This window comes from Oncorhynchus mykiss, chromosome 8, assembly GCF_013265735.2.
Source record: "Oncorhynchus mykiss isolate Arlee chromosome 8, USDA_OmykA_1.1, whole genome shotgun sequence".
Lineage (NCBI taxonomy): Eukaryota > Metazoa > Chordata > Actinopteri > Salmoniformes > Salmonidae > Oncorhynchus > Oncorhynchus mykiss.
Window position 1 is genome coordinate 16704802 of NC_048572.1, and position 27434 is coordinate 16732235.

A 27434-nucleotide genomic window follows, 5' to 3' on the forward strand; every position below is an offset into this window, starting at 1 on the left:
TTTTGACCTCACGGCGATTAAGATAAGCAGAGTAAGGTGTTTACATGACTATTGCATAATCTGCCTACTGCCATAATCAGTTTAATATTGAATTATTACTGTGCATGTAAACGTACTCAATTATGTAATGTTGCTGTAAAATACCAGCAGATCAGGAAAGATCACAAAATCTGTAAGTCCCCTAGGCCTAGAGCATAATAAAAAAATCCCCATAAAAATCTGTCCATTTAAACTAGAGATCTCAATCCACTGCATCCGCTGATGTCGGCCTTCCGCATCTGTGGTGGAAGGTGGCAGTGCTACAGCGGTGTTTGTCAGACCAGGAGACATCCTGAAAATCAGTCTTCTCACAAAAACGTCTGTAGCGTCCAAACTGTTTGGGCTACACACTATCGGAAGGTGAGACTCCCACGAACACGTGTATATTGGTTGTTTTGCTCTAGGATGCCCACAGGCCTCACAAGACTCGTCTGAAGGTAGTCCGGGACCAAGTTTAAAAAAAATTGAAGTATACGCTGAGTATACCAAACATTGGGAAGACTTTCCTAATATTGACTTACACCTATGGCTGTTACGGTGACCGTATTACCGCCACAATGGCGGTCACAAGTCATTAGGGCAGTCAAATTCCAAGTGACTGTTTAGTCACGGTAATTAGGCTTCTCCAAGCACCGATGCTGCTCATGGTCATTTGTAGCCTACCAAACTTGCTAACTGCCTGGCACTCTATTGTTCCTCTAATCACTCTGACATCAATGCAAATGTAATCGAAAATCTAATCAAACACTTCATGAGAGCCCATGAGCTCATGTTGCGCAACAGGCTACGCAATTGCTCGATTAAACAGAGTGATGGCCTCTATTAAAAAGAGGAGGATCCCATCAGCTTTCTATAGGCTAGGACTACTATAATTATTTTTCCTAATATTAAGCACATTGCTTCTCTTTACAGCAGGAGTATAGCCTACCTGGCTGGCATGAAAATTAGCCACGGGAAAAGTGTCCTCCATTCGATATTTAAGTGTATAGATGAACTGTATTTTATTCCGCTGCCCCTGTTTCAAGACTGCTGCAAGACAATGGTCCATTCTAAATCAAAACAAATTTCCCATATATTATTTAGTATATGTAAAGACAAGATGAAATCAAGAGTAGTCTGATGGGTGACAATATTAGCCTATCACTTGTGAATGCTGCTTCCATTTGTTGAGGCTGTATTCTGTAAAGTAGACGCTGGGAGTCAGGAAGCAAGTTCAAGTGGTGAGTTTAATAATACGATAAACATGGAACAATACAAGAAACAATAGTAGTGTACAGACCTGAAATAACATCAATACTGTCTGGGGAATAAACCTAAGTGAGTGCTAGATATAGGGAGGTAATGAGTAAGGAAATGGAGTCCAGGTGTGTGTCATCATGAGGAGCAGGTGCACGTAATTATGGTTTCCAGGACCGGTGATTTAGTAAACCGGCGATGTCGAATGCCAGAGAGGGGGAGCAGGAATAGACGTGACAAATATAAAATATATTTTGATTTGTTTAACACTTTTCTGGTTACTACATGGTTCCATATATGTTATTACATAGTTTTGATGTCTTCACTATTATTCTACAATGTAGAAAATAGTAACAATAAAGAAAAACCCTTGAATGAGTAGGTGTGTCCAAACTTTTGACTGGTACTGTATATGGAAGTAGTTTTTTTGCCAAACAAAATGGGTATTTTGTTTTTTGACTGTTTTTCCATGTGTGAATGTGTCATTCAATGTGTTTTCTATGGGCTAATGGGATCCCCTAAAGGGGTCTAAAATTCTAATTAAAATAGCACGTTAGTTTGCAATTTTGTCATGTAAAAACTGCTGCACTGTCATTTTCCAGGCCTAACGTCTGATTCTGCAATTTACCGGTCTGATATCAACTTGCTTGCGCTCAGATGGGTGGGGTGGAAATATCTGAGGTGTGTCCTTTTAAAACATGATCCAAAGTGCTAATTTCAGGCAGCGCTAATAGGGATATTTAAGACCAACAAAAATCTGGATTTAGCGGTAAAGGTTATGGCATGAATTTTGACAGTGGAAACGCAGCCTATCCACCCATGATGCACACTGCCCATATGTAGATGAAACAAGAGTAGACTAACGTGCTTTTGGTGCCTGTATACTTCGTATTTAGAAACCTAAAAAAAAGATGCTTTTTACCATTTTTTTTTATTTGATTAAAAACCAAGCATAGCCTCCTCTCAATGAAGGCTTTTTGTCGTGCCCAATGCAATTGCAAAGTAGTCAAGACTGTCGATAAAGGGTTTGGCTCTTGAGACCGCTTGGATATAAATCTTAATCACCAAAGCTTTATTAAAATATTAAGTTTAAGATGAGTAAAACAGTGAGCTGACATTCCCTTTTTATCTGTGCATTGTAGGCAGGCCCACATTATTTTAGCCATTAAGGTCCCATTTTGGGCATGCACAATAAAGAAAACACTTGTTTTACGTAGAATTTTATTACAACCAAACGTATTAGAATGTTTTATGGTGACAATGTCCGTGGCGCGCTTGCAATGCAACTTCTGGAGATGTGTGAATGCGATCTGATCTGTAAAATGGTTCCGATTATGTTCATAAAACATAGGCCTATTTGGGAGCAGCATAACTGTGAGTGGACATTCTCCCTTTCGTTTTAGAATTTGTTTGTTTCGTTTTAGAATTTGATTTGAATTATTCGCTCTCTTTTTAGTGAATTTAATCTTGCTTATTGACAACATTTGGCATGTCCATGCTCAGCCATTATGCAGTTTACAGTCGGCCTGGTCCTATATCAGTGTGAATTCTATGTACAGTGCATTCGGAAAGTATTCAGACCCCTTGACCTTTTCCACATTTTGTTACGTTACAGCCTTATTCTAAAATGGATGGAATTGTTCTACAATCTACACACAATACCCCATAATGACAAAGCAAAAACAGGTTTTTAGAAATTTTAGCAAATGTATTAAAAAAAACTACTGAAATACCCAGTGGCGACCCGTCATTCCCCACCTGTTTTGAGCTTACCTGTTTTGCATGTTATTTTGGCATTAATAAGTGTCACATATCAGTTTGCAAACAATGTAAAAATAAATCAAATCACTAAGTTAATAAAGCTGCATACAAACATGGTCTCTTTTTTTCTTTCTTGAGTAAGGCAGCTCCAAAATGCAGGTGTTTCAGCCTAGGTCAGTGCTTTCTATGGTGGTGAGGCAGCTAGCGGAAAATACTGAGTGTAGGTGTTGGTAATGTTCTCTAGTTGCGCCATGATTAGCTTAGTGTTCTGTCACTCGTCAGGACAGTACATCACCGCCAAGTCTAAGGGTAGACCTTGAAAATTCAAGCCCATTGGGTGCTGCCATAGAGTTACATTAGAAGTTTCCCATACAGGGCTCAAGGTCATTGGCCACAGATAAAATTACGTCAAATCACGTTATATCTACAGTAGCTTTGATTGGACTGTCAACATCATACTTTCAAAATCTTAGCTAGCAGTCATCATCATGAATCAAGTCGACAATCTACTGGCAAATACTTTTTAATCCTTGTCATATGAAGATAAATAATAAAGAGAAAATGTAGATAAAACGTATCGGTGCTCATTGGCCATTGGACATGAACATTACACAACAAGCTGGAAATCGCAAATTCAACAATGAGTGGTTTGGAAGGAATCAGTGACAGTGGCTAACTGCAAACACTGCAAAGCAATCACTAGCCTGCTATTCAGTGGAGTGGCTGTATGGTCCCAAATCTGGGATTGTCTCTTTTCCAAGTTTAAAATGATAAACATTCAACATTGGCCATGCTGTCAATGAAGCAAGATTTGTGCCATGCTCAAAACAACTGTTAACTTGACTTTAGTGAGTTCAATACAACTAGGAATTCCAGAACGGTCATCTAAATAGGAATTGTAAGTCGGGAACTCGGGCCTCTTTCTAGAGCTACGACTTGAAGATCAATGACATCATCATGATTCGATCTTGTTTTTTTCCCCTGAGTTCCCAGTTGTCTTGAAGCACCATAAAGCCAGAGAATGCCAGACTGCTGGCAAAATTTGCCCACGAAGGACCACTGTGCCACCTTCCTGTTCAAGTGAGCAGAGCACATCAAGGTGAGTCCAAAAATGTATTGTATGTTGCTGCATAAATTATGTAATATGCCAGGAAGATATGTATACTGTAGCTAAGAAAGTAATACTAAGTGTATGTTGTGTAGTAAGCTGTTAGTAGCCCATGTGCCTCACCCTAATAATTTGGTCTATTTAGCCCTCTTAATTTCACCTACTGTTCTGACCTAGTGGTGCACATGTAGCCTATAACCTATTTTAGAGAAATGTAATCATCAACTTTTGTAAGAGCTTTCATTGCTTGCTGTTTATTTATCCTACGGTTCTGACTTGGTGTACAGGGAGAACACTGTAAGGACAGCCCATGTTCTGAATTCTATCGCTGTACATAAAAAAGTTCTAAACAAATAGTTATACTGACTACGTCCATCCTAGGTCGCTCATTAATGTCTTAATCGAAATTACAGATTGCCTCTTAACAGCTTGTTGCCCTTATGCCATAGTTTGCACATATCAATTGTCATTAGAAACCACATTTGTTTAAGCAAGTCAGGCATATCAGCTATGTTTTTTAAAAAGGCAGGAAATTAGGCTGAATTAACTGTTTCGCTGCTAGACGCCAGACAAGGCTCCGCTGATAGCCAGGTGTAGCAGTGATAAGATATTGGGACTGCTGTTGGGACAGCTTTATGTGGGCCCTAACAGTTTGTGTGCACCGTTTGTCACCGTTATAGCGCAATTCATGTATTGTTTAATGTTGTGTTGTGTAGTGGCTTTGCTGGCGTGCATCCAACTTTAAAAAAAAAAAAATTCCCCCACCAAGATTTACATGCTAAAATCGACACTGGAAATATCACATTTACGTAAGCATTCAGACCCTTCATGCAATACTTTCTTGAAGCACCTTTGGCAGCGATTACAGTTTCATGTCTTCTTGGGTATGACGCTACAAGCTTGGCACACGTTTATTTGGGGAGTTTCTCCAATTCTTCTCTGCAGATCCTCTCGAGCTGTCAGGTTGGATGGGGAGCGTCGCTGCACAGCTATTTTCAGGTCTCTCCAGAGGTGTTTGATCGGGTTTAAGTCCGGGCTCTGGCTGGGCCACTGAAGGACATTCAGATGTATACACCATTCTATATACATCTGGCCCTTCTTTGGACACTGTGCTAACAAACCTCCAAACAAGCTTCAACACCATACAACACTCCTTCCGTGGCCTCCAACTGCTTTTAAATGCTAGTAAAACTAAGTGCATGCTCTTCAACCGATTGCTGCCCGCACCCTCCCTCCCGACTAGCAACACTACTCTGGACGGTTCTGACCTAGAATATGTGGACAACTACTAATACCTAGGGGTCTGGTTAGACTGTAAACTATCCTTCCAGACTCAAATTAAGCATCTCCAATCCAAAATTGAATCTAGAATCGGCTTCCTATTTTGCAACAATGCCTCCTTCACTCATGCTGCCAAACATACCCTCGCAGCCTCCCGGGTGGCGCAGCGGTCTAAGGCACTGCAGTGTGCCACCAGAGACTCTGAGTTCAAGCCCAGGCTCTGTCGCAGCTGGCCACAACCGGGAGACCCATGGGGCGGCGCACAATTGGCCCAGCATCGTCCGGGTTAGGAAGGGTTTGGCCGGAAGGGATATCCTTGTCTCATCGCGCACTAGCAAATCCTGTGGCGGGCCGAGCGCAGTGCACGCTGACCAGGTCGCTAGGTGTACGGTGTTTCCTCCGACACATTGGTGCGGCTGGCTTCCGGGTTGGATGCGCGCTGTGTTAAAATGCAGGGCGGCTTGTTTGGGTTGTGTTTTGGAGGACACATGGCTCTCGACCTTTACCTCTCCCGAGTCCGTACGGGAGTTGTAGTGAGACAGTAACTACTAACAATTGGATACCACGAAATTGGGGATAAAAAGGGGTACCATTTTTTGTTAAAAAACATACCCTCGTAAAACTGACGATCCTACCAGTCCTTGACTTCGGCGATGTCATTTACAAAATAGCCCCAAACACTCTACTTAGCAAACTGGATGTAGTCTATCACAGTGCCATCCATTTTGTCACCAAAGCTCCATATACTACACACCACTGCGACCTGTATGCTCTCGTTGGCTAGCCCTCTACTACATATCCGTCGCCAAACCCACTGGCTCCAGGCCATATATAAGTCTTTGCTAGGTAAATTCCCGCCTTATCTCAGCTCACTGGTCACCATAGCAACACACACCCATAGCACGCGCTCCAGAAAGTATATTGCACTGGTCATCCCCAAAGCCAACACTTCCTTTGGCCGCCTTTCCTTCCAGTTCTCTGCTGCCAATGACTGGAACGAATTGCAAAAATCACTGAAGCTGGAGTCTTATATCTCTCTCTATAACTTTAAGCATAAGCTGTCAGAGCAGCTTACCGAACACTGTACCTGTACACAGCCAATCTGTAAATAGCACACCCAACTACCTCATCCCCATATTATTACTTACCCTCTTGCTCTTTTGCACCCCAGTATCTCTACTTGCACATCATCATCTGCACATCTATCACTCCAATATTAAATCAAATCAAAGTTTACTTGTCACGTGCTCCGAATACAACCTTACAGTGAAATGCTTACTTACAGGCTCTAACCAATAGTGCAAGGGTGAATCCATCCCTGAGGAGAATAGACTAGAAGCAGCCGCGTTGGGAAGGCCCATACCAGGTTCTGTTAAACCACCGCCTTTGCCGTTGAGAGAGTCACTTGGGTCCACGTTACCCACTGCCAGAAGGTAGGTACCCATATGAGCACTGCTGATCACACACAGAGTTAGGAGAAGAACCGAGTACCAACAGGGTCCGGGGGTTACCTCCTTAAATGAAGATTCCCTATCCCGACCGTTCATCACTGTGGGTGATTCTAGAAGTGTGAGTATGGGGTGGTACCAAGCAGACCGACTAAGGGCAGCAAAGGGTTGGCGGTTTTTGGGAAGAGTAGGGGCTCTGAGCTGCATCATAGTCTTGGTAACTGGTCTGATACATCCAGATCCACCACCTGCCGGTACTAATTATATTACGCAATTGTCCTGGATAAGAAGTAAAAGATCAACTATATAATACACTGATGAGTGACTTACAGAATAAGGAGTCAAAGAAGATCAAGATGTAGGATTTAAGGTAAACATTAAACAATTCCCTAGGAAAGCAAATAACTTTACAGGGATTGGGTTGGCCAGATTGAAGTACTAGGCCAACCCACCTCGGTTCACTTTAACTCCTGATGAGTACCAGGGTTATAGACACAAGAATGGCACCGAGAACTTAGATGATTTTAATGGCTGAAAGGTAATCGTTAATGTGACTGACTTAGGTTTGGAAGTACAGGAGACAATTCTTAACCTCACAGAACCTATAACTGATGTAGGATGGGCTCGTACCAGCAAAGGACGCATACGACAGAAACTACCAGAAGGGGTGGTTAGGCACTTGCGCCCCGGGGTTATTGGTCCAACCAGTTCGAGTTAGTCATCAGAGGCAAGTTATAGGAGGCCAAAGTAGCACAGGAGGAGTTTTGACCAGCTTTGAGTAGCTTTGTCTAGATGGATGCTATTGGCATCCTCAGGGAAGTTACAGATTAATACAAAGCTATGAATCAAATAGGTGAAGACTTTACCACTACGTTCTTTTGGTGGTTGATAATAAATAAAAATGTGGATTGGATTAATGACATCTATTATAATCAACAGGGATTCGTGAATGATACTGGCGATGCAGTAAAGGGGTTCTCAGACCAATTATCCGCCACCTCCCTCATGACCTGGTAAAATAGACTGACTCTCGATATGTTAATTGGCAGAAAAGGGCGAGGTATGTAGAATGATTGGGGTTAATTGCTGTACGTTTATTTTTTAATAACACAGCTCCAGAAGGATCAGTGACCAAGGCCCTGGCTGGTTTAACCACATTAGCTCACAAATTAGCAGAGAACTCTGGGGTGGATAATGCTCTAACAAATTGGTTTGATAGTGTGTTTGGGAAATGGAAAAATGTCATCATCACTGTGTTGTGGGCAACTTGTATGAGTGTTTTGGTTCTGTGTGGATGTTGTTTGATTCCGCGTATGAGAGGTCTGATTACCAGGACTCTGGAGAGGTCAATAACGCAACAGATGGTGAGGTATGGACCGATTCCGAGCTCCGGCCAGTGGGATGGCGAATACAGGCCTCCAGGTATGGAGATGGCTCCATTTCTTTTAACTACTAGGAGCCAATGTTGGATGATACTATTTTTGATCTTTAAGACTGTTTTTTTATGAAGATTGTAATAAAAATCCTAACAGGAAGTGTTAAGATACCTAATGTAGGCCTATAACAGTCATTGATGGATAGGAATGAAAATACATATATTGGTTTTGTGAGGTTGATTTTGAGTGACATTGATAATATTAATAAAAATAGATGTGTATGTTTTTGTAATTAATGTTTAGGCAATAATTAACAGTATTCCACCCTGTCACTGTATAACATATGGAAATGTGTTTGAATCATAGCAGACAAGGAACTGTGGCAGACAACTTATGACCACTGTGAATCTGATAACAGGGAAGGAGGTCTCCCCACCCAGAGAGGGGAGAAACCGTGGGGCTTGCAATAGGTTGTGTAACATATGGCAGGATATGATAAGCAATGTATTGGTCTGGATTATTCTTGTATACAATTGATGTATCAGTGTGTATTATTTAGTCATTAAGGGTGGATTGTTAATGGGATTTATCTGTTAATTGAATGATAAGAATATTCCACCCTGAAACCATATAATTGTATGGAATTGATTAGAATGTATACAATTATAATCAATAAATGTGTAGTTCAAGTCAGAATTAGGCTAAAACAATATAGCTAATGTTTATGTCTTTATAGTATCTTAAAAACAGACTGTCTGAGCAGAATTCGGTGCCGACCTTGGCTAGGGGCCACTGAGAGATTTGGGATAGGACAGGGAGTGATTTTCACGGTCCCTAATCTTTGTCGGCTGGGTAGCAGGACAGTGTGTGCATACCTACTGTTTGTGTGAAGATGTATGTGCGTATGAATTCTGTTTGTGTGCAAGAGTATGTGCGTAAGGAGCTAGTATAAAATGACTGGTTTTGTACAACTAACTAGCGCTCTCGTAAATAAACTTTCTGACTATCGTAGCTGGGCCTCCGTCTGATACATTTCAACCAGTTTCTTACAAATTCTGGGTTTCAGGCTGAGTAGTCAATTGAATTGGGTTTATGAACATTGAGAACATAATTCTCATAACAGTTACTGACTGTACGTTTGTTTATGTGTAACTCTGTGTTGTTGTTTTTGTCGCACGGCTTTGCATTATCTTGGGCAGGTCGCAGCTGTAAATGAGAACTTGCCGTGCGACAAAAACAACAACACAGAGTTACACATAAACAAACATAATAAAGGTGAGAAAAAAAATGAGACTTTTCCCAAAGCCACTCCTATGTTGTCTTGACTGTGTGCTTAGGGTCATTGTCCTGTTGGAAGGTGAACCTTCGCCCCCAGTCTGAGGTCCCGAACGCTCTGGAGCAGGCTTTCATTAAGGATTTCTCTGTACTTTGCTCTGTTAATCTTTTCCTCAATCCTGACTAGTCTCATAGTCCCTGCCGCTGAAAGAAATCCCCAAAGCATGATTCTGACACCACCATGCTTCACCGTAGGGATGGGCCACGTTTCCTCCAGACGTGACGCTTGGCATTCAGGCCAAAGAGTTCAATCTTGGTTTTATCTGACCATAGAATTGTGTTTCTCATGGTCTGAGTCCTTTAGGTGCCTTTTGGCAAACTCCAAGCAGGCTGTCATGTGCATTTTACTGAACTCTGGAGCTCTGTCAGAGTGATCATCGGGTTCTTGGTCACCTCCTGACCAAGGCCTTTCTCCCCTGATTGCTCAGCCAGCTCTAGAAAGAGTCTTGGTGGTTCCAAACTTCTTCCATTTAAGAATGATGGAGGCCACTGTGTTCTTGGGGACCTTCAATGCTGCAGAAATGTTTTGGTACCCTTCCCCAGATCTGCGCCTCGACACAATCCCGTCTCGGAGCTCTACGGACAATAACTCTACCTACATGTACATATTGCCTCAATACCGGTGCCCCCTCACATTGACTCTGTACTGGTAACCCCTGTATATAGCCCCGCTATTGTTATTTACTGCTGCTGTTTAATTATTTGTTATTCTTATGTCTTACTTTTTGTTGTATTTTCTTAAAACTGCGTTGTTGGTTAAGGGTTTGTAAGTAAGCATTTCACCTGTTGTATTCGGCGCATGTGACAAATACAATTTGATTTGAATTCCTTCGACCTCATGGCTTGGTTTTTGCTCTGACATGCACTGCCAACTGTGGGACCTAATATAGACAGGTGTGTGCCTTTCCAAATCATGTCAATTTAATTTACCACAGGTGGACTCCAAGTTGTAGAAACATGTCAAGGATGATCAAAGGAAACAGGATACACCTGAGCTCAATTTAGAGTCTCATAGCAAAGGGTCTGAATACTTAAGTAAATAAGGTATCTGTTTTTTATTTGTAATACATTTGCAAAAAATAAAAATAAACTATTTGCGCTTTGTCATTATGGGGTATTGTGTGTAGATTGTTTTGCAATCTATATATTTAATACATTTTTATATAAAGCTCTAACTTAACAAAATGTGGAAAAAGTCAAGGTGTCTGAATACTTTCCGAAGGCACTGTATTTCAAGCTACAAGTATCACAAATCAGATCACAGGAGGTTGATGGCACCTTATTTGGGGAGAGCGTCCTTGTGGTAAGGACTGGAGCGGAATTTGTGGAATGGTATCAAATGCATTATACATGGCTTCCAGGTGTTTGATGCCATTCCATTTTCTCAGTTCCAGATATTATTACGAGCTGTTCTCCCCTCAGCAGCCTCCACTGGATTAGATGTCTGATTTAAATAGATATAAAATTCAAGTGTTGCATGTGGCGGTCATATAATGTCTAGAAGAGACATATACAGTGTGCTGAATGAAAAATGGCCCATATCTATTTCACCTAATAACACTGGAGTGCTCCCCTTTGCATGGATTAGCAACTCTAAATATACTATTGGTTATCACTGGCCAGATCACTAACCTAAGCCCATGCATTAGACACTGCTGCTCACTCCTGAAAGAAATCTGATTGATGGGATGGCTTTGGCGGATGTTCTTCGAAATCATAGGAATGAAATGCAAAAACCATAATGCAAATTTGATTAATCTGTGTAATGCAAATGTGATTAAGCCATGAAAGGTCTATATACTTCTCAGGTGGGTTTTATACCCGGTGGAAGATTATTATTATTATTTTTTTTAAATACTTCCGTTTATAGGTGAAAACAGCAAAGTGGAACTTGATGTATTGTATGACAAATATGAGATTCACTACAACAGAAAAATCTTTGTCTCACTATCCTAACATTGTTTAGATGGTGGATTCTAAACCAGGAACCAACCAGAAACTTCAAACGATCTGCAAAATTGAATATTCCTGGTGATTTTATGCAGACAACTTGCATGGATATAAAAGTTAATCTTCTTTTGTCTGCTATTTATAAAAGTTGAAATGATTATTGAGCAGCAGGGTGCTTCCCTACAGTCTTAACCTGAAACACATGGGAACGGCTCTAACCTTTATGCTGGGGATATTTGAAGGCTTATCCCCATAAAGGCCTTCCCACCTGCAGAGCACTGTATGCATAATGTAAAATCTCACACACTCATTGTCTCTGAAAAAACATCCACAGAAACTACATTTGCACAGTCCTAATTCTAACCAAACAATTAACTTTTCTCTCTGTGAAAATGCCTGTTCTTTGTGATAACAATGTCACACAAAGCTGTTTATTATGAGCAATGGGACAATGCAGTTGCTCCTTCACAGTGGGATTTCTCCACCCCAGTGTGGAGAGAAACCCCCTGCTGGCATGTCACAGCGTCACACAGTCAGATAACATTCCTCCAGCGAGTGGGAAGCAGTAGTGTAAGAGGCTTTCATTAGCAACACTGTACGGCCGCTTCCTTTTGAAGCTAGGGAAGAAAACACAGCTACCACTACACATCACCCACCCAAATGAATAGCGTTTTTACAGATGCTTACACGAGTCAGCTTTTCAAAATGTTTGTATGAGACATACTTTTAGAATCTCACAAAGCGCTCTCTTCCAGGACACAAGGCTGTGTGTCCCACTCACAGATAGATTTTTTTTTTATTATGTAGGACCCGTTAATATTTGAATTTGAAGCACGCCATATTGCTGAATGGGGCTGAATGGCACCAAAAAAAATCGATAAAGATCATGGTGAAAGCAATACATTTTTTTTAACTAACCTACTGTTCTATCTGTGGTGAAAATGGCTGTAACTAGCATCGGATCATATTCGATGTAGCCATTTTCATCCTGCCTGAAAGAGTCAACCAGAGTCTCCTCGTAGCCTGCCGGCCCGTGATTGGTCTGTGTCAGCACGTGGTCCGGTGTGAGGATAAATGTAGTAGTCAGAATGGGTCACTATTTAATTAAATATCTCGATTCATAGAAAACTTGAAAAATAATTCACAGTGGGGATCGAACTTGATCATAATGAACCAATTTTCAAGCCCAAAACAGGCGACTACATTCTTTTGGTTTGGCCGTTCTGGCTATTGCAATTTAAATAGGTTTTCTAGGGCAGACCAGGGCTTTTGGCACAGCTAGGTTGCTACGCAGTAGTCACCCAGCAGAGCTTGTGACTGACTTCACGCTCCAGACCAGACACTGGGGTCCTGTTATTGATATGAAAAGACTACTAATGAACATTGATGTCATTTTCTTTGTTTGACATCCTTCAGAACTAAACTGGTGCATGGTAAACTGAAACTTCTGTACTTTTTCGATACTAGAACATGAAAAATGGTTCAGTACTAGAATTTTTGTTACTTTCGGTACTTCTGTCAATTGTGTCTCACGGATCAATCCTGTGCCTGCTCCATGCTCCACTTATTCATTGCTAGCCTGCACTTGGAGTCCGAGCTTCTCCTCACTCCTGCTGAACAGAAGTTAACACACTTGAATAATGCATGCAGAAATGTTAAAACTGTTAATTACTGTTCGCAAAACAATGTCCATACTGGTAGCTTCCAGCTTTCAGTTCAAAGTCTAGTTTTGATTTACATTTGTTTTGAGATGTCAACTAACGTGACTTCAATGTGAAATCAACAAAAAAAATTACCTTGTCTTTGGATTTATATTAAAAGTTGAAAAAGTGAAGAAAAAAAGACAATGTCCTGTTGATGACTTTCTGCTCATCCAATCACTTTCCCACGTTTATTCAACATCATTACGTAGATGTTTGTGGTTGAAATGATGTGGAAACAATGTTGATTCAACCAGTTTTTATCCAGTAGGAACATTCCTTGCTAGCTGATCCTGGCAGTTAATTGGTTCATTAATGCCACTAATTGATTGTTCAGAGAGACTAGAAACATCTGATTGCCCAAGGAGAACAAACATGGAAACACTGCTGTGGCCCTGGAGGAACAGTTTTGCACCCCTGATTTGAACAGTGATATCAGTGCTCCTTCTCCAGGCCTAATACCTCTAGAGCTGGGATAGGCAACTTTGTTGGGGGTGGGGGCCAATCTGAACTCATCATGAGGGGCCGGAGTGGCTCGCGGGTCTGCGTACCCACATCTCTAAACACACATGCAGTCAGAGCCTGCCCTAGCCTTTTGGAGGCCTTAAGCGAAATTGTATTGTCCCCCCCCAGTCCCACCTTGCGAGGTTGATCCTACAAAAGAGGAAGCACAGAGGAGGCCAGTTGCCCAAACCTGCTCTAGAGGGCACTGAAGTCTACTTTAGTAACATCAGCCAATTAGTTTAGACCTATGTCCTTACCTGCAAAGGCTGGTCTCATGGTAAAATCATGGTCATCAACTCGCAGCAGGTGGTCTGTCTTCACCTTGTGAGATTTGGTGTTATCAACTATCTTTTTTCCAGTCAGTGGACTACAAAAGAAAACAGCAATCAATACTTCTGAAAATATTGGCAGATAACAGTGTAAAGTTTCCATTTATTCCTTACAGAGAACCATACAACCACCTTTAAAATGACCCTCAAACCACAACAGTGAGATTATGAAAGGCACAGAACGATTAGGAGTAAGAACACAAACTTTACAACATAAGTGTTTGTGTGTGTGTGTAGTGCATGCCCTCAAATAATCAAGAGAAACCTACTATGCTTTGCTGTCAAGGTGGTTTTATCTAACCCATCTGTGGTATGTTTGTTAGTTGAGGATAACATGGGTTGAAGTTTGTTCCCATACTCTGCATTTATTATGTTCCTTGGATATAAAGCTCAGTGAAGACAGGGCAAACTCTGTTCCAAATAGACCCCCAACCGACTTAATTTACGCGTTTACGCGCGCCTATGCCAGTTTCGACGACAATTATTGAACGCGTGGGGGCTGGCTAATTATACCACCACACAATTATTTGACCAATAATAGTGAAACGCACGGTTCATGTTAGGGGTCGATTCGGAATTGTAATCCTATACTTTGTAATGGACAAAAATGTATCATGTTTTAACTCAATATGCAAGAATAACAGACATTGGTGAGCTACTTGTAATACAGCGAGGGAGCCTGAGAGCCGGCTGGAGAACCCAGTTCATTCGTTGTCACCATGGGACTGTTAAATCTTGCAGATTACATTAACATGTTCTGCCCTTACTGTATTTCAAGTGAACTTGACAGCGTTGTGTCATTAAACAGCCTCACATGTGGATCGCCTCTCATTTCACAGATAAGATTATTAATAATGACGGAACACATCATGGGTCATCTGAAGCAGAGCACAGCCCAACCGACCGTGGAGTATGATGCAGAATAATGATGCAAGGTTCAAATTATTTGTATGGATGATGAAACTTGCAGATAGGGATGATTCATGACATCTCTGCGTAGACAGGGTCCACCCATTACATCCTTCCCATCAATGCGCACTGCGCTCTGGATCATCTTTACGCACCGGCATGGTTTACCCGTTGCGCAATCCCCATCGAGTCCAGTCCACCCCTAGGCTAATATTTACATAGTCTCAGTGTCAACGACTATAACTGGTTTTGCATTACTGACACGAGCCATCAATGATTGGAACGTGACAAATTGAATCGAATAAATATTTAAATCAAACGGAACGCAAGGGTCCGTCTACAAGTGCAGAATTTAACCAAAGAAAGAGGGTCATGTCATGATGACCCCCAGTTGCTTTAAATTGCAAAATAAAGAGTGAACGTGCAAATGAAACAAGAACATAATGGGGAGATGGGAAGAAAGTAACATGTGGCGAATGTAACACGCCCATTTTCTCCTATTTGGATGAACTGTCAAAAAGGGTAAGGATCCAGGTACTTACGCGCCATGCTTGTGAGATTCTACCGCCCCGGACCACCGCCTTTTCCGACTTTTGTGCTTTCGGCATTCCCCGATAAGTATCAAGCAAAAAATTAAAAACAGGTACTTAATATAATAAGGCATTATGTGTGAAACTCAAAAGTCGTCGAGTGAGTGAAGAAATCCCTTTAATCGACGAACGCAATGGTTTGAGCATTGTAGCGTATTCTGATCTAAAGCAGAACATGTGTGGTAACATGCATTGTAGTGAGGCAGTGTGTCGGTTGATTAAGTAACAACGACAGATATGTTTACGACTCCAAGCGGCTTGTCCCGCTTATTGCTCCCTGATTGGTCCACAGCGGTTGGTTTCAACGCACTCCAAACCAAGGCACCGCGCGCGCAGCTTCAGCAGCAGCCCTGTTTTAGCTACAGTATAATGACATGACCACATTCCAGGGCATCCTCGATCAAGTGACGTAACATACTCCGAATTCGCACAGCTTTCTGGGCACTTTCGAAAACCAAAAAGTATATATATATATATATATAGATATAGATATAGATATAGATCCTGTGCTTAATTAATGTCTCTGCAACAACTGGAGAAGCTCTTTGCATATACTGATAATGTAAAAGGCCTTGTAATCAAGTCTCATATCAACAGTAAGTGCATATCCTAAGAATACAGATTTGAGAGAACACATACTGGATGGTGTAACCTGACCCTTTTGCATGCACATATCAAATGTGTTCTACAATCTTCAGATCACTTAATGGTGATCTGTGTGGCGATGGATAACTAAGTGTTACTTTGTCATCCACCAGGACCTAGAAAATAAATAAATAACATTACAGAATCTGTTAACTGTGACACAGGAACATTTTATTTTTTTATTCAAGGCATTTATTTTCTGATACAATGTTCATATGTAGCATTCAAACACAGTCAAACGATGGATGAATGCCATCTTAAGACATTAAGTTGTCTGCAATGGATTCAGTATTCACATGAGCAAAGCTGTTATACATGGCTCAAATATCATGAGAACACAACTTAGAGAGAGGACTTACTCTGGACATTTTATTTTCCTTGAAGTACAATATTTAAATAGCTTTGCATTAGTCCCCAATCCATTTCTTGTGAGAACCTCAAAAAGGTGGGCCTAAAGTCATACAGCCTCTTTCTTGTATAATCTCCCTTTCTGAAGCGCTTGTGTTGACAATGGTTTATTGCCTCATCCCTGTCTCACTATCTTTGGACCCAATCAGTGATAACGCCAGGTATGAACAGCATGGAATTGGCAAGAGAGCAGAAACAAACTGACACTCAGGCTAAGATTGACAGAAGTATATGTATAGTTGGCTGCACTGTATCTGCTGCCGATAAAGTAGAAACCACCGGAGAATTGGCTAACCAATGAAAATGTCAATGGCGTAACATTTGAGCAGAAATAATTAGCATCTTATCTGTATACAATTTATTATGCATATTGATTCCCTGTGCACAATTAATTATTTGAGACAAACAAATCAATGTAATAGTCTTCATTGTTTACAAGTCATATGATACAGCATTAACTTGTTTAAATGAGAGCAAGCAGCAGTCCATGATAAACAGTTGCCTGACACAATTAAAAGTGGAGATTCAGGCCGTATTCATAAAGCACCTCAGGAGTGCGGATCTATTTTTATTTTAGATCATAATGAATTATATTATATGGACATGGGGCACCTGATCCTAGATCAGCACTCCTACTCAGACATTTTGTGAATACAGCCCAAAGTGTGTGTTCTATAAAGGTTTGGACCTATCTTTAAAATGTGATACAGTTTAGAGTCAATTCAAAGTAATAAAAGACACCTTGGAGTTGGACCACATCCTACACAGGAATGCAGGCTACCCTCATTGTAAAGCAAGCCCTCTTTACTTAGTGGGAGAAACAGTCACCAAGGCTATGCCTAACCCTCTATGAACAGAAGGTTTTCCAGGGCTCTAGGCTGGCAATGTAAAGAGATAAAGTCAGTTTGTTGCCAGCTAGGGTGTCTGGTGGTCTGGGGAAGTTCAGGTCAGTTTCATCACAGCTCGTAGTCAAACTTGTACTCGTTGGTCAGGTAGATCCTGCGGAAGATGAGGGCAGCCAGGAGCAGGGCGAGCACCATGATGAGCACCACAGAGCCTGTGTGGCTGGCGTCCTGAGGGGGTTGGGGGGTGGCGGTGTGGGGGAAGGCAGGGAAGGTGGGCCTGCTGGGGGACTCTCTCTGGTGCTGCTGGGCCCGGCGCTGGTGGGGGCTGAGAGAACGGCTGCTTGGGGCTGTGGGACATGGCTCGTCCTCACTGGCAGCTGGAGCCGCATCGGCCTGCTGGGAGCACAGCATAGAATACACAGGATCAGACTGTGGTCCAACATACACAGTACGAATAAACACACACATTCCGTTCAACATGGTGCACACGTGCATGCAAACACACACCCACAATACAAGAACCCAAACACGTGCATACAACAGTTACACACACACACACACACTTTACGAATACACAGACACTACACACACAACCATGCCTAGGGCTTTAGTGCATTCAGAAAGTATTCGGAACTTTCCACTTTTCGTTACGTTACAGCCTTATTCAAAAATTTCGTACATTATTTTTTCCCCTAATCAATCTATGCTTTTCAGCGGCAGGGACTGGGGGACTAGTCAGGATCGAGGCAAAGATGAACAGAGAAAAGTACAGAGAGATCCTTGATGAAAAACTGCTCCAGAGTGCACTGGACTTCAGACTGAGGCGAAGGTTCACCTTCCAACAGCACAACGACCCTAAGCAAACAGCCAAGACAACGCAGGGGTGGTTTCGGGACAAGTCTCTAAATGTCCTTGAGTGGCCCAGCCAGAGCCCAGACTTAAACCTGATCGAGCATCTCTGGAGGCCTGAAAAATGCTGTGCGACGACGCTTCCCATCCAACCCGACAGAGCTTGAGAGGATCTGCAGAGAAGAATAGGAGAAACTCCCCAAATACAGGTGTGCCAAGCTTGTAGCGTCATACCCAAGAAGACTCGAGGCTGTAATCACTGCCAAAGGTGCTTCAACAAAGTACTGAGTAAAGGGTATTAATACTTACGCAAATGTGATATTTCCACTTAAAACATTTTTTAATACATTTGTTAATGACAAAGGAAAAACAAGTTTAGATTTTTTTATGTGGTAATGTGTGTGGACTGAGGAGGGAACACAATGGAATCCATTTTAGAATAAGGCTGGAACGTAACAAAATGTGGAAAAAGTCAAGGGGTCTGAATAGTTTCCGAAGCACTGTATACACTATGAATCTGCTTGGGACTAACTGTCCTTGTAGTGCAGTCAAACCAACACAGTTGAATTTAACAAAAATGCTACAGTCGGTCATTTTAAGGGGGAACTCTTTAAAGCAGCAATAGGGTACAGCTCAGGTTTTACACCGAGAGAGAAAGCTGAATCTTACTCATAATTAGGGGATGGCTGCAGGACAGGGAGGGCTGTCTGCAGAGAGAGACATTGGGACAGAGCAGGGAGCTGTAATCCTGTCTACATCACTCTGTTCAGTTTGATAAAGGAAGAGGAAGACAGGCAGTGACGACACAGTTAATGGGTGGGATAATCCCAGAACCAGAATGATCTATTCTATTTCTATAGGGGTGAAGTTGGTCGGTCCCTCTCCCGGCCAGAGGTTATATCGCTCGTTTATTACTGCATCCAGCAGCAGATGGCAAGTACATTTTTTCCCTGTCCCTCTCTCAGGTCAATTCAGACAGATTTAATCCCAATCTACATAGCCCCTTTATAGTATGAAGAGACATACCCACACTCATTTTACCAGGATTGGAAATGGCCATGTTTTCCTGTCATATTTTTTATTTATAATACATTATAAAAATGAAGTTGCACACTAATTAGGCTCCCAAACATTTAATGGGGCTAGCAACCAACGTTTTGGCACGCAGAAGAAGGCACTGCATGCTGAAATGTTGGTTGCTAGACACATTCAATGTCTTGGAGCATAATTAGCTACTTTTCATTTTTTTTTTTTTTACAGTTTACTATCCGTTAGTCAGCACCTAAATCTAATTTTTATTATCTCATGCGCCGAATACAACAGGTGTAGGTAGACCTTACATTGAAAGTAAAAAAAAAAAAATATATATATATATATATATATATATATATATATATATATATATATATATATTTATATATATATATATATATATATATATAACAAATAATTAAGGAGCAACAATAAAATAACAATAACGAGGCTATATACAGGGGGTTACGGTACAGAGTCAATGTGCGCGGGCACCGGTTAGTCAAGGTAATTAAGATAATATGTACATGTAGGTAGAGGTAAAATGACTATGCATAGACAATAAACAGAGAGTAGCAGCAGTGTAAAAATGGGGGGAACAATGCAAATAGTCCGGGTAGCCATTTGATTAATTGTTCAAGAGTCTTATGGCTTGGGGGTAGAAGCTGTTAAGAAGCTTTTTTGACCTAGACTTGGCGCTCCGGTATCGCTTGCCGTGCGGTAGCAGAGAGAACATTATATGACTAGTGTGGCTGGAGTCCTTGGCAATTTTTTGGGCCTTCCTCTGACACTGCCTGGTATAGAGGTCCTGGATGGCAGGAAGCTTGGCCCCAGTGATGTACTGGGCCATATGCACTACCGTCTGTAGTACCTTGCCGTCAGAGACCGTGCAGTTGCCATACCAGGCAGTGATGCAACTGTTGAACTTTTTGAGGATCTGAGGAACCATGCCACATCTTTTCAGTCTCCTGAGGGGGAATGGGCGTTGCCGTGCCCTCTTCATGATTGTCTTGGAACTTGAAGCTCTCAACCTGCTCCACTGCAGCCCTGTCGATGAGAATGGGGGTGCGCTCGGTCCTCCTTTTTCTGCAGTCCACAATCATCTCCTTTGTCAAGATCACGTTGAGGGAGAGGTTGTTATCCTGGCACCACACTGCCAGGTCTCTGACCTCCTCCCTATAGGCTGTCTCATCGTTGTCAATGATCAGGCCTACCTCTGTTGTGTTGCCGGCAAACGTAATGATGGTGTTGGAGTCGTGCTTGGCCATGAAGTCATGGGTGAACAGGGAGTACAGCTCTACACAACATTTTTGGGCACGAGTCAGCTTATGCCTTTTACTAAAATAATACATTATAACGATGATATCCAGCTATAATCGGTTTATAAGAAAACACCTATCACAGTTATCTTTAATGTTGTCATAGGTGACTGCTAGACAGTGGTATCATGCCTCATTGACACGGAGTTGGAGAACCCTGGAGAAGCTGTAAGGCCAGAGAGTCGCCTGCACCGTCATCATACAATATTACCCACCGAGCCATTAAACACAGCGATTTAAAAAGGGATGTTCACTGAGTGAGTGACAGTGGCTGATGTGGCTCCGCTGTGCTACAACATTACATAAAGCACTATGAGAGATGAAGGATGATTTACGGGATAACAACATTGCCATATTCTCCCTTTTATCCTCTGTTCTGGAGCCCAGGGACCCCCCGCCGCTCCTTTCTATACCTCTCATAATTAACTTTTTTCTATTTAATGGTTCGAGAATAATACAGATGACGTTACCGGAGAAAATAGACTTTAGGCTGTCTTCTGCGACAAGGCACAATAATCGTGTGCAACCATGCCAACCTCATCTATGGCAAATAAATAAATAATCCCCCAACATAGCAAATATCTTCAGTATATAGTTATTTCTCTACCCATGTACACTACCTTAAAGTTTGGGGTCACTTAGAAATGTCCTTGTTTTTGAAAGAAAAGCTCATTTTTTGTCGAATAAAATAACATAAAAATGATCAGAAATACAGTGTAGACATTATGACTATTGTAGCTGGAAACAGCAGATTTTTTATGGAATATCTACATAGGCCCATTATCAGCAACCATCACTCCTGTGTTCCAATGGCAAGTTGTGTTAGCTAATCCAAGTTTATAATTTTAAAAGGCTAATTGATCATTAGAAATCCCTTTTGCAATTATGTTAGCACAGCTGAAAACTGTTGTCCTGATTAAAGAAGCAATAAAACTGTCCTTCTTTAGACTCGTTGAGAATCTGGAGCGTCAGCATTTGTGGGTTCGATTACAGGCTCAAAATGGACAGAAACAAAGAAGTTTCATCTGAACCTCGTCAGTCTATTCTTGTTCTGAGAAATGAAGGCTATTCTATGCGAGAAATTGCCAAACTGAAGATATCGTACAACACTGTGTACTACTCCCTTCACAGAACAGCGCAAACTGTCTCTAACCAGAATAGAAAGAAGGAGTGGGAGGCCCCAGTGCACAACTGAGCAAGAGGACAAGTACATTAGAGTGTTTAGTTTGAGAAACAGATGCCTCACAAGTCCACAACTGGCAGCTTCATTAAATAGTATCCGCAAAACACCAGTCTCAACGTTAACAGTGAAGAGGCGACTCTGGGATGCTGGCCTTCTACTGCAGCTGGATCTCTCAGTCCATCACAATCTAGCTAGCATAACCCTGGTGGTGTTAGTCTCACCTGCTCAGCGTGGGTCTCTTCCTCCTCCTGTCCCCCCGAGGTGGACATCTCTCCCCGGGGGTCTGTGGGGGGCTCGCTCTCTGCCCCTGTGCTCTCACTGGCCTGCCTGGCTTCTGCCTGCAGGAAGCAACACACAGGAAATGGATGCTGTCACCCACAATGTTTTCAAATCAAATTGTAATGGTCACATAAGCATTTCACTACAACCGTAACATGTGTGCATTTCTAGCTCCAACAGTGCAGTAATATCTAACAAGTAATATTTAACAGTTTCACAACGATACACACATCTAAAGTGAAGGAATGGAATTAAGAATATGTAAATATTTGGATGAGCAATGTCGGAGAATACAGTAAGTACTCTAGCTCTGGCCACAGGCCAGAGACATTATTCCTCGGGTGAAAAGCCCATTGTCTTTTCTGTCTGTGACTGCTTGAAGTACGAATGGGTAAAGACATGGAAACACAATTCAACCAATTCTGACAACTGGTAACACTTCTGAAGTCACTGGAATAGAATGTAAATAAACAATAATACGTGGATGGGGTAGGACTGTGGCTGGCAGCGACAAGCACACCTTGAAGTTGATCTGCTGGGCGAGTTCTTGGTCCTCTTGGTCATCTGGACTGGGGTTAGTGGGGGAGGGACCTAGGAGGGCAGAGAGCAAGGAGCAGCCACAGGTCTCACAGCAGAAGTCCTGGGATCTGTCAGTGGGTCGGCAGGGAGGGAGCGTTAGGGAACTTAGGGGCAGAAAGGGTTTCCATTGACTTTTCCAGGAGCCCAATGGATTCATCTGACAAGAAGGGTAAAGAATAGATTAGATGACTCAATAAAACCAGTATACAAATCAGCGGAAATCATTCACCCCTAGCAGCCCCCTAAGGAAAAGAGGGCCTGGATTAGTGTACGTTTTGGAGGCATTAAGTGATAAAAGTCAAAGCCGTTTCCTAGTCCTATACAGCTGTATTAAAGTTGATCCAGGTAGGAGACCTGAGGAGTTTCCAGAGTCTGGGTGTCCGTCGCAAATGGCACACTATTTCCTATATAGTGCACTACTTTTGACCTGTAGTGCACTTTATAGAGCATAGGGTATAATTTGGGACACAGCCCTAGGCTTACTGAGCCAATCTGGGCCTATATCCTCTGACAGAAACCCTGTTGAGATATGTTGGCTGATGCTCTCTGATCACAAGGCTGTTTACTTTGAGTCAGACAGGAGCTCCCATCACAACACACAAAAAACGTAGAGAAACGTACAAACTTCTTAGAGATTTGGTTTGTCAAAGATGACTCGTGTGGGTGAGTTGAAGGCAATTTGACGGATGGATTGAAACTCATTATGTGAAGACAACATTCAACTGTGAATATTGACAGCTACACCAATATAAATATAAAATACAATTCCATCAATGAAGTCAAGCATCACCTCCCAAGAGTTTCTATTCTTCCAATGTGCTTTCCCACTCAACCAATATCATTATATTTATAGGCAGAAAAGACAACCATCTGAAAAATGTCCTCCTCTAACTTCTGCATTATTAACACTTGTCATTACAGCAGCCTGCCAGCCAGCAAAACTTCTCCAGCAGTTTACTTTTCTGTCAGGAAACAGAGCCAACTCTGAATTCTTATTTTGTGCTGCTGTTTATCTGCTTCCTGCTAGGGGCCCCTGGCCCTGATGTTGACTGACAGCTCTCACAATTACCATAGGGTATGGAGACAACCAAGAAGGAATTTTTAAATCAAAGCAAAGTTGCTGTCTCAATCGCAGCCACGACAGCCCTTTGTGAAACATGGGTCTTTCTTTCATCAGGAAGATAAATAGGCAGGCAGTGCACTGTATGTATTTATAGACAAGGATATGTTCCCGTGTCACATCTCATCTTCATGTGTTAATGAAACAGCCAGTCGCTAAAGACCCCTGTCTGTATGTGTTAATAGAACAGACAGTCATCTGGGATGCGTCATAAATGGTATCCTATTCCCTTTATTGTATATTTTCGAACCAGTGCCCTGGTCAAAAGGAACACACTATAAAGGCAATAGGTTGTCATTTGGGACACAGCTCTTGGACCCCCCCACACATTTTTTTACCTTCTCCAACAGAGCTTTTGCATGTTTCTTCAGAGGGAGAGACCCATAACAATAAGAGAAGAAGAATGAGAAACAACATGCCCAGACATGCCTTTGTTTCCCTGGCAATGGACATAGCTATTTGTAGAGGGCACATCCACTGTGGCCCAGGTGTTAATTACATGACATGCTTGCATAAGCATGACTTTATTCTCAACTTCGTTAAATAAACACCTGTCTATCACTATATGTTCTCACTTTACCCCTACATGTACAAATTACTTTGACTAACCTGTATCCCCACACATTGACTCGGTACCCCCTGTATATGGCCTCATTATTGTTATTTTATTGTATTACTTTTATTTAAATGTTTTTACTTTTGTTTATTTAGTAAATATTTTGTTAACTATTTTTCTTAACTGTATTGTTGGTTAAGGGCTTGTAAGTAAGCATTTAATGATAAGGTCTACCTGTTGTATTCGGCACGTGATAAATACAGTCCATCTAATTGTATGTAAAGCTAGTGCTTGATACAAGTATCCACCATACATGTAATGAACCGTTTAAGGATTACACATTGAAACAAACAGCAAACAGACATTTCACCCCAGACTGTTGTGTTGTTCCTCTCCCAGTCATTGTTATCACCACCATTCATCCATCCCTCCCTCAGTGCAGACACTCAACTGATTTAATGAGCCATTCGCAGTTTCACTGTACCTACCAGCCGTGTGTACTTAGACTTGCATGGCTTAATCTTTGCATTGGAAAGAGAGTAAAGTGGAAAGAGTGGAGGGTTTAATCTGTGTAATCTTACTTTTTGGCCAGGCCTCTCCTCTCCTCTGGATTATAATCAAGGGATCCGATTGCACCCTCCCCTTTGGTTGGCATGAATCCGATTATAGCTATTAGTGCCGTTCTGACTGAAAGGGAGAAACAGAAAAATTATGAAAGACAAAACCCCCCAAAAACTGTCTGTCGACTCGTAACAGCAGTGGATAAAGGGAGTCGCTAAATCACATGAAATACCACGGCACATTCTGTCAAGTTCGCCACCCATGTTATGTAATGCGTTGCGGGAGTAATGCTTTGTTTTATACTGCGTAAGCCTGGATTTAGAAAGCATTTCTGAGGACATTCGCCACAGCAACTCCTCAAATAGCATTCTCCAGCTGACATGATGGGACACTTTTCGCAAAATATTGGGATAGCTTCTGTCATGTCCATGGTTGCTTCAGGGCTTTCTAACAACTCAAAACCAATGGATGATTTGAATAAAGACATTTGTAAAAAGGCTAGAATGTACATTATAAACACCTATGAAATCAAGTAGCAGGCTGACTGGAGGCAAAGAATGGACAGCTGGTGAAAAAACAGCTACAGGGAAAAGAAAAGAGAGAGGTTAAGGAGGCCTGCTATACAGTGAAAGCCTGTTTCAACAGATGATTTGGTTGTCTGAATTCTCTCTCCAGAAATTATTACAACTGTGGGCACATGGTACTGGACATGGTACTGCAGAACAAACATAATCTAGGAACCAATGCAGCTGCCCCCCCGGAGTGAGCCTGTAGTGGAGAGCTGAGACACCAAAAACCCAGTGGTGGATGTTCAATCTCTGGGCCATGGACTCATTGGCTTTAAAAAATAAATAAAAATAATTCACCTTTATTTAACCAGGTAGGCTAGTTGAGAACAAGTTCTCATTTACAACTGCAACCTGGTCAAGATAAAGCAAAGCAGCGCGACACAAACAACAACACAGAGTTATACATAAACAAACGTACAGTCAATAACACAATAGGAAAAAAGTCTATATAAAGTGTGTGCAAATGAGGTAAGGCAATAAATAGGCCATAGTGGCGAAATAATTACAATTTAGCAATTGTCACTGGAGTGATAGATGTGCAGAAGATGAATGTGCAAGTAGAGATACTGGGGTGCAAAGGAGCAAACAAAAAAAAAAATACAGTATGGGGATGAGGTAGTTGGATTGGTTATGTACAGATGGGCTATGTACAGGCACAGTAAGCTGCTCTGACAGCTGGTGCTTAAAGTTAGCGAGGGAGATATGAGTCTCCAGCTTCAGGGAGTTTTGCAATTCGTTCCAGTCATTGGCAGCAGAAAACTGGAAGGAAGGGCAGCCAAAGGAGGAATTGGCTTCGGGGGTGACCAGTGAGATATACCTGCTGGAGCGTGTGCTATGGGTGGGTGCTACTATGGTGACCAGTGAGCTGCGATAAGGCGGGGCTTTACCTAGCAAAGACTTATAGATGACCTGGAGCCAGTGGGTTTGGCAACGAATTTGAAGCGAGGGCCAGCCAACAAGAGCATACAGGTCGCAGTGGTGGGTAATATATGAGGCTTTGGTGACTGTGATAGACTGCATCCAATTTGCTGAGTAGAGTGTTGGAGGCTATTTTGTAAATTACATTCGCCGAAGTCAAGGATCGGTAGGATGGTCAGTTTTACAAGGGTATGTTTGGCAGCATGAGTGAAGGACGCTTTGTTGCGAAATAGGAAGCTGATTCTAGATTTCATTTTGGATTGGAGAAGCTTAATGTGAGATTTGTAGATGCCCACATATTCTAAGTCAGAACCGTTCAGAGTAGTGATGCTGGACGGGCGGGCAGGTGCTGGTAGCGATAGGTTGAAGAACATGCATTTAGTTTTACTTGCATTTAAGAGCAGTTGGAGGCCACGGAAGGAGAGTTGTATGGTGTTGAAGCTCGTCTGCAGGTTAGTTAACACAGTGTCCAAAGAAGGGCCAGAAGTATACAGAATGGTATCGTCTGCGTAGAGGTGGATCAGAGAATCCCCAGCGGAAGAGCGACATCATTGATGTATACAAAGAAGAGAGTCAGCCCGAGAATTGAACCCTGTGGCACCCCCATAGAGACTGCCAAAGGTCCGGACAACAGGCCCTCCGATTTGACACACTGAACTCTATCTGAGAAGTAGTTGGTGAACCAGGCAAGGCAGTTATTTGAGAAACCAAAGCTGTTGAGTCTGCCAATAAGAATGTGGTGATTGACAGAGTCGAAAGCCTTGGCCAGGTCTATGAATACAGCTGCATAATATTGTCTCTTATCGATGGAGGTTATGATATCGTTTAGGACCTTGAGCATGGCTTGCCATGTGACCCCAGAGGACAAAAGCAGGAGTTATTTTAGATGAGCTTTTGTATGCTCATTAAAATACCCCGAAAGTGATATAAAGAAAAGCAGTGCGGGATTCTCCCATTGAATCTGATTACATTTCCATGCTTTTGGTACGGAGAATAACGTGAGAG

The 27434-nt window shown here is 42.1% G+C and overlaps 2 protein-coding genes across 4 annotated transcripts in view; both read right to left on the reverse strand.

The window, feature by feature from the left end:
- Positions 1-15890, reverse strand: part of LOC110529499 (gamma-aminobutyric acid receptor subunit rho-2-like) — a 34931-nt gene extending 19041 nt beyond the window's left edge. The window contains exons 1-2 of the mRNA XM_021611736.2: positions 15519-15890; positions 13996-14105 (exon numbers count right to left, since the gene is read on the reverse strand). Of these exons, the coding sequence (XP_021467411.1) occupies positions 13996-14105; positions 15519-15640 (232 nt within the window). The 5' untranslated portion in view covers positions 15641-15890. The remainder of the gene's footprint in view (positions 1-13995; positions 14106-15518) is intronic.
- A 470-nt stretch (positions 15891-16360) lies between these two features.
- The window catches only part of LOC110529501 (ubiquitin-conjugating enzyme E2 J1), a 36956-nt gene continuing 25882 nt past the window's right edge, over positions 16361-27434 (reverse strand). For all 3 annotated transcript variants that reach the window (XM_021611737.2, XM_021611739.2, XM_021611740.2), the window contains 4 exons: positions 24963-25068; positions 22647-22773; positions 22069-22185; positions 16361-17860 (listed from right to left, as the gene is read on the reverse strand). In XM_021611737.2, the coding sequence (XP_021467412.2) occupies positions 17576-17860; positions 22069-22185; positions 22647-22773; positions 24963-25068 (635 nt within the window). In that variant the 3' untranslated portion in view covers positions 16361-17575. The remainder of the gene's footprint in view (positions 17861-22068; positions 22186-22646; positions 22774-24962; positions 25069-27434) is intronic.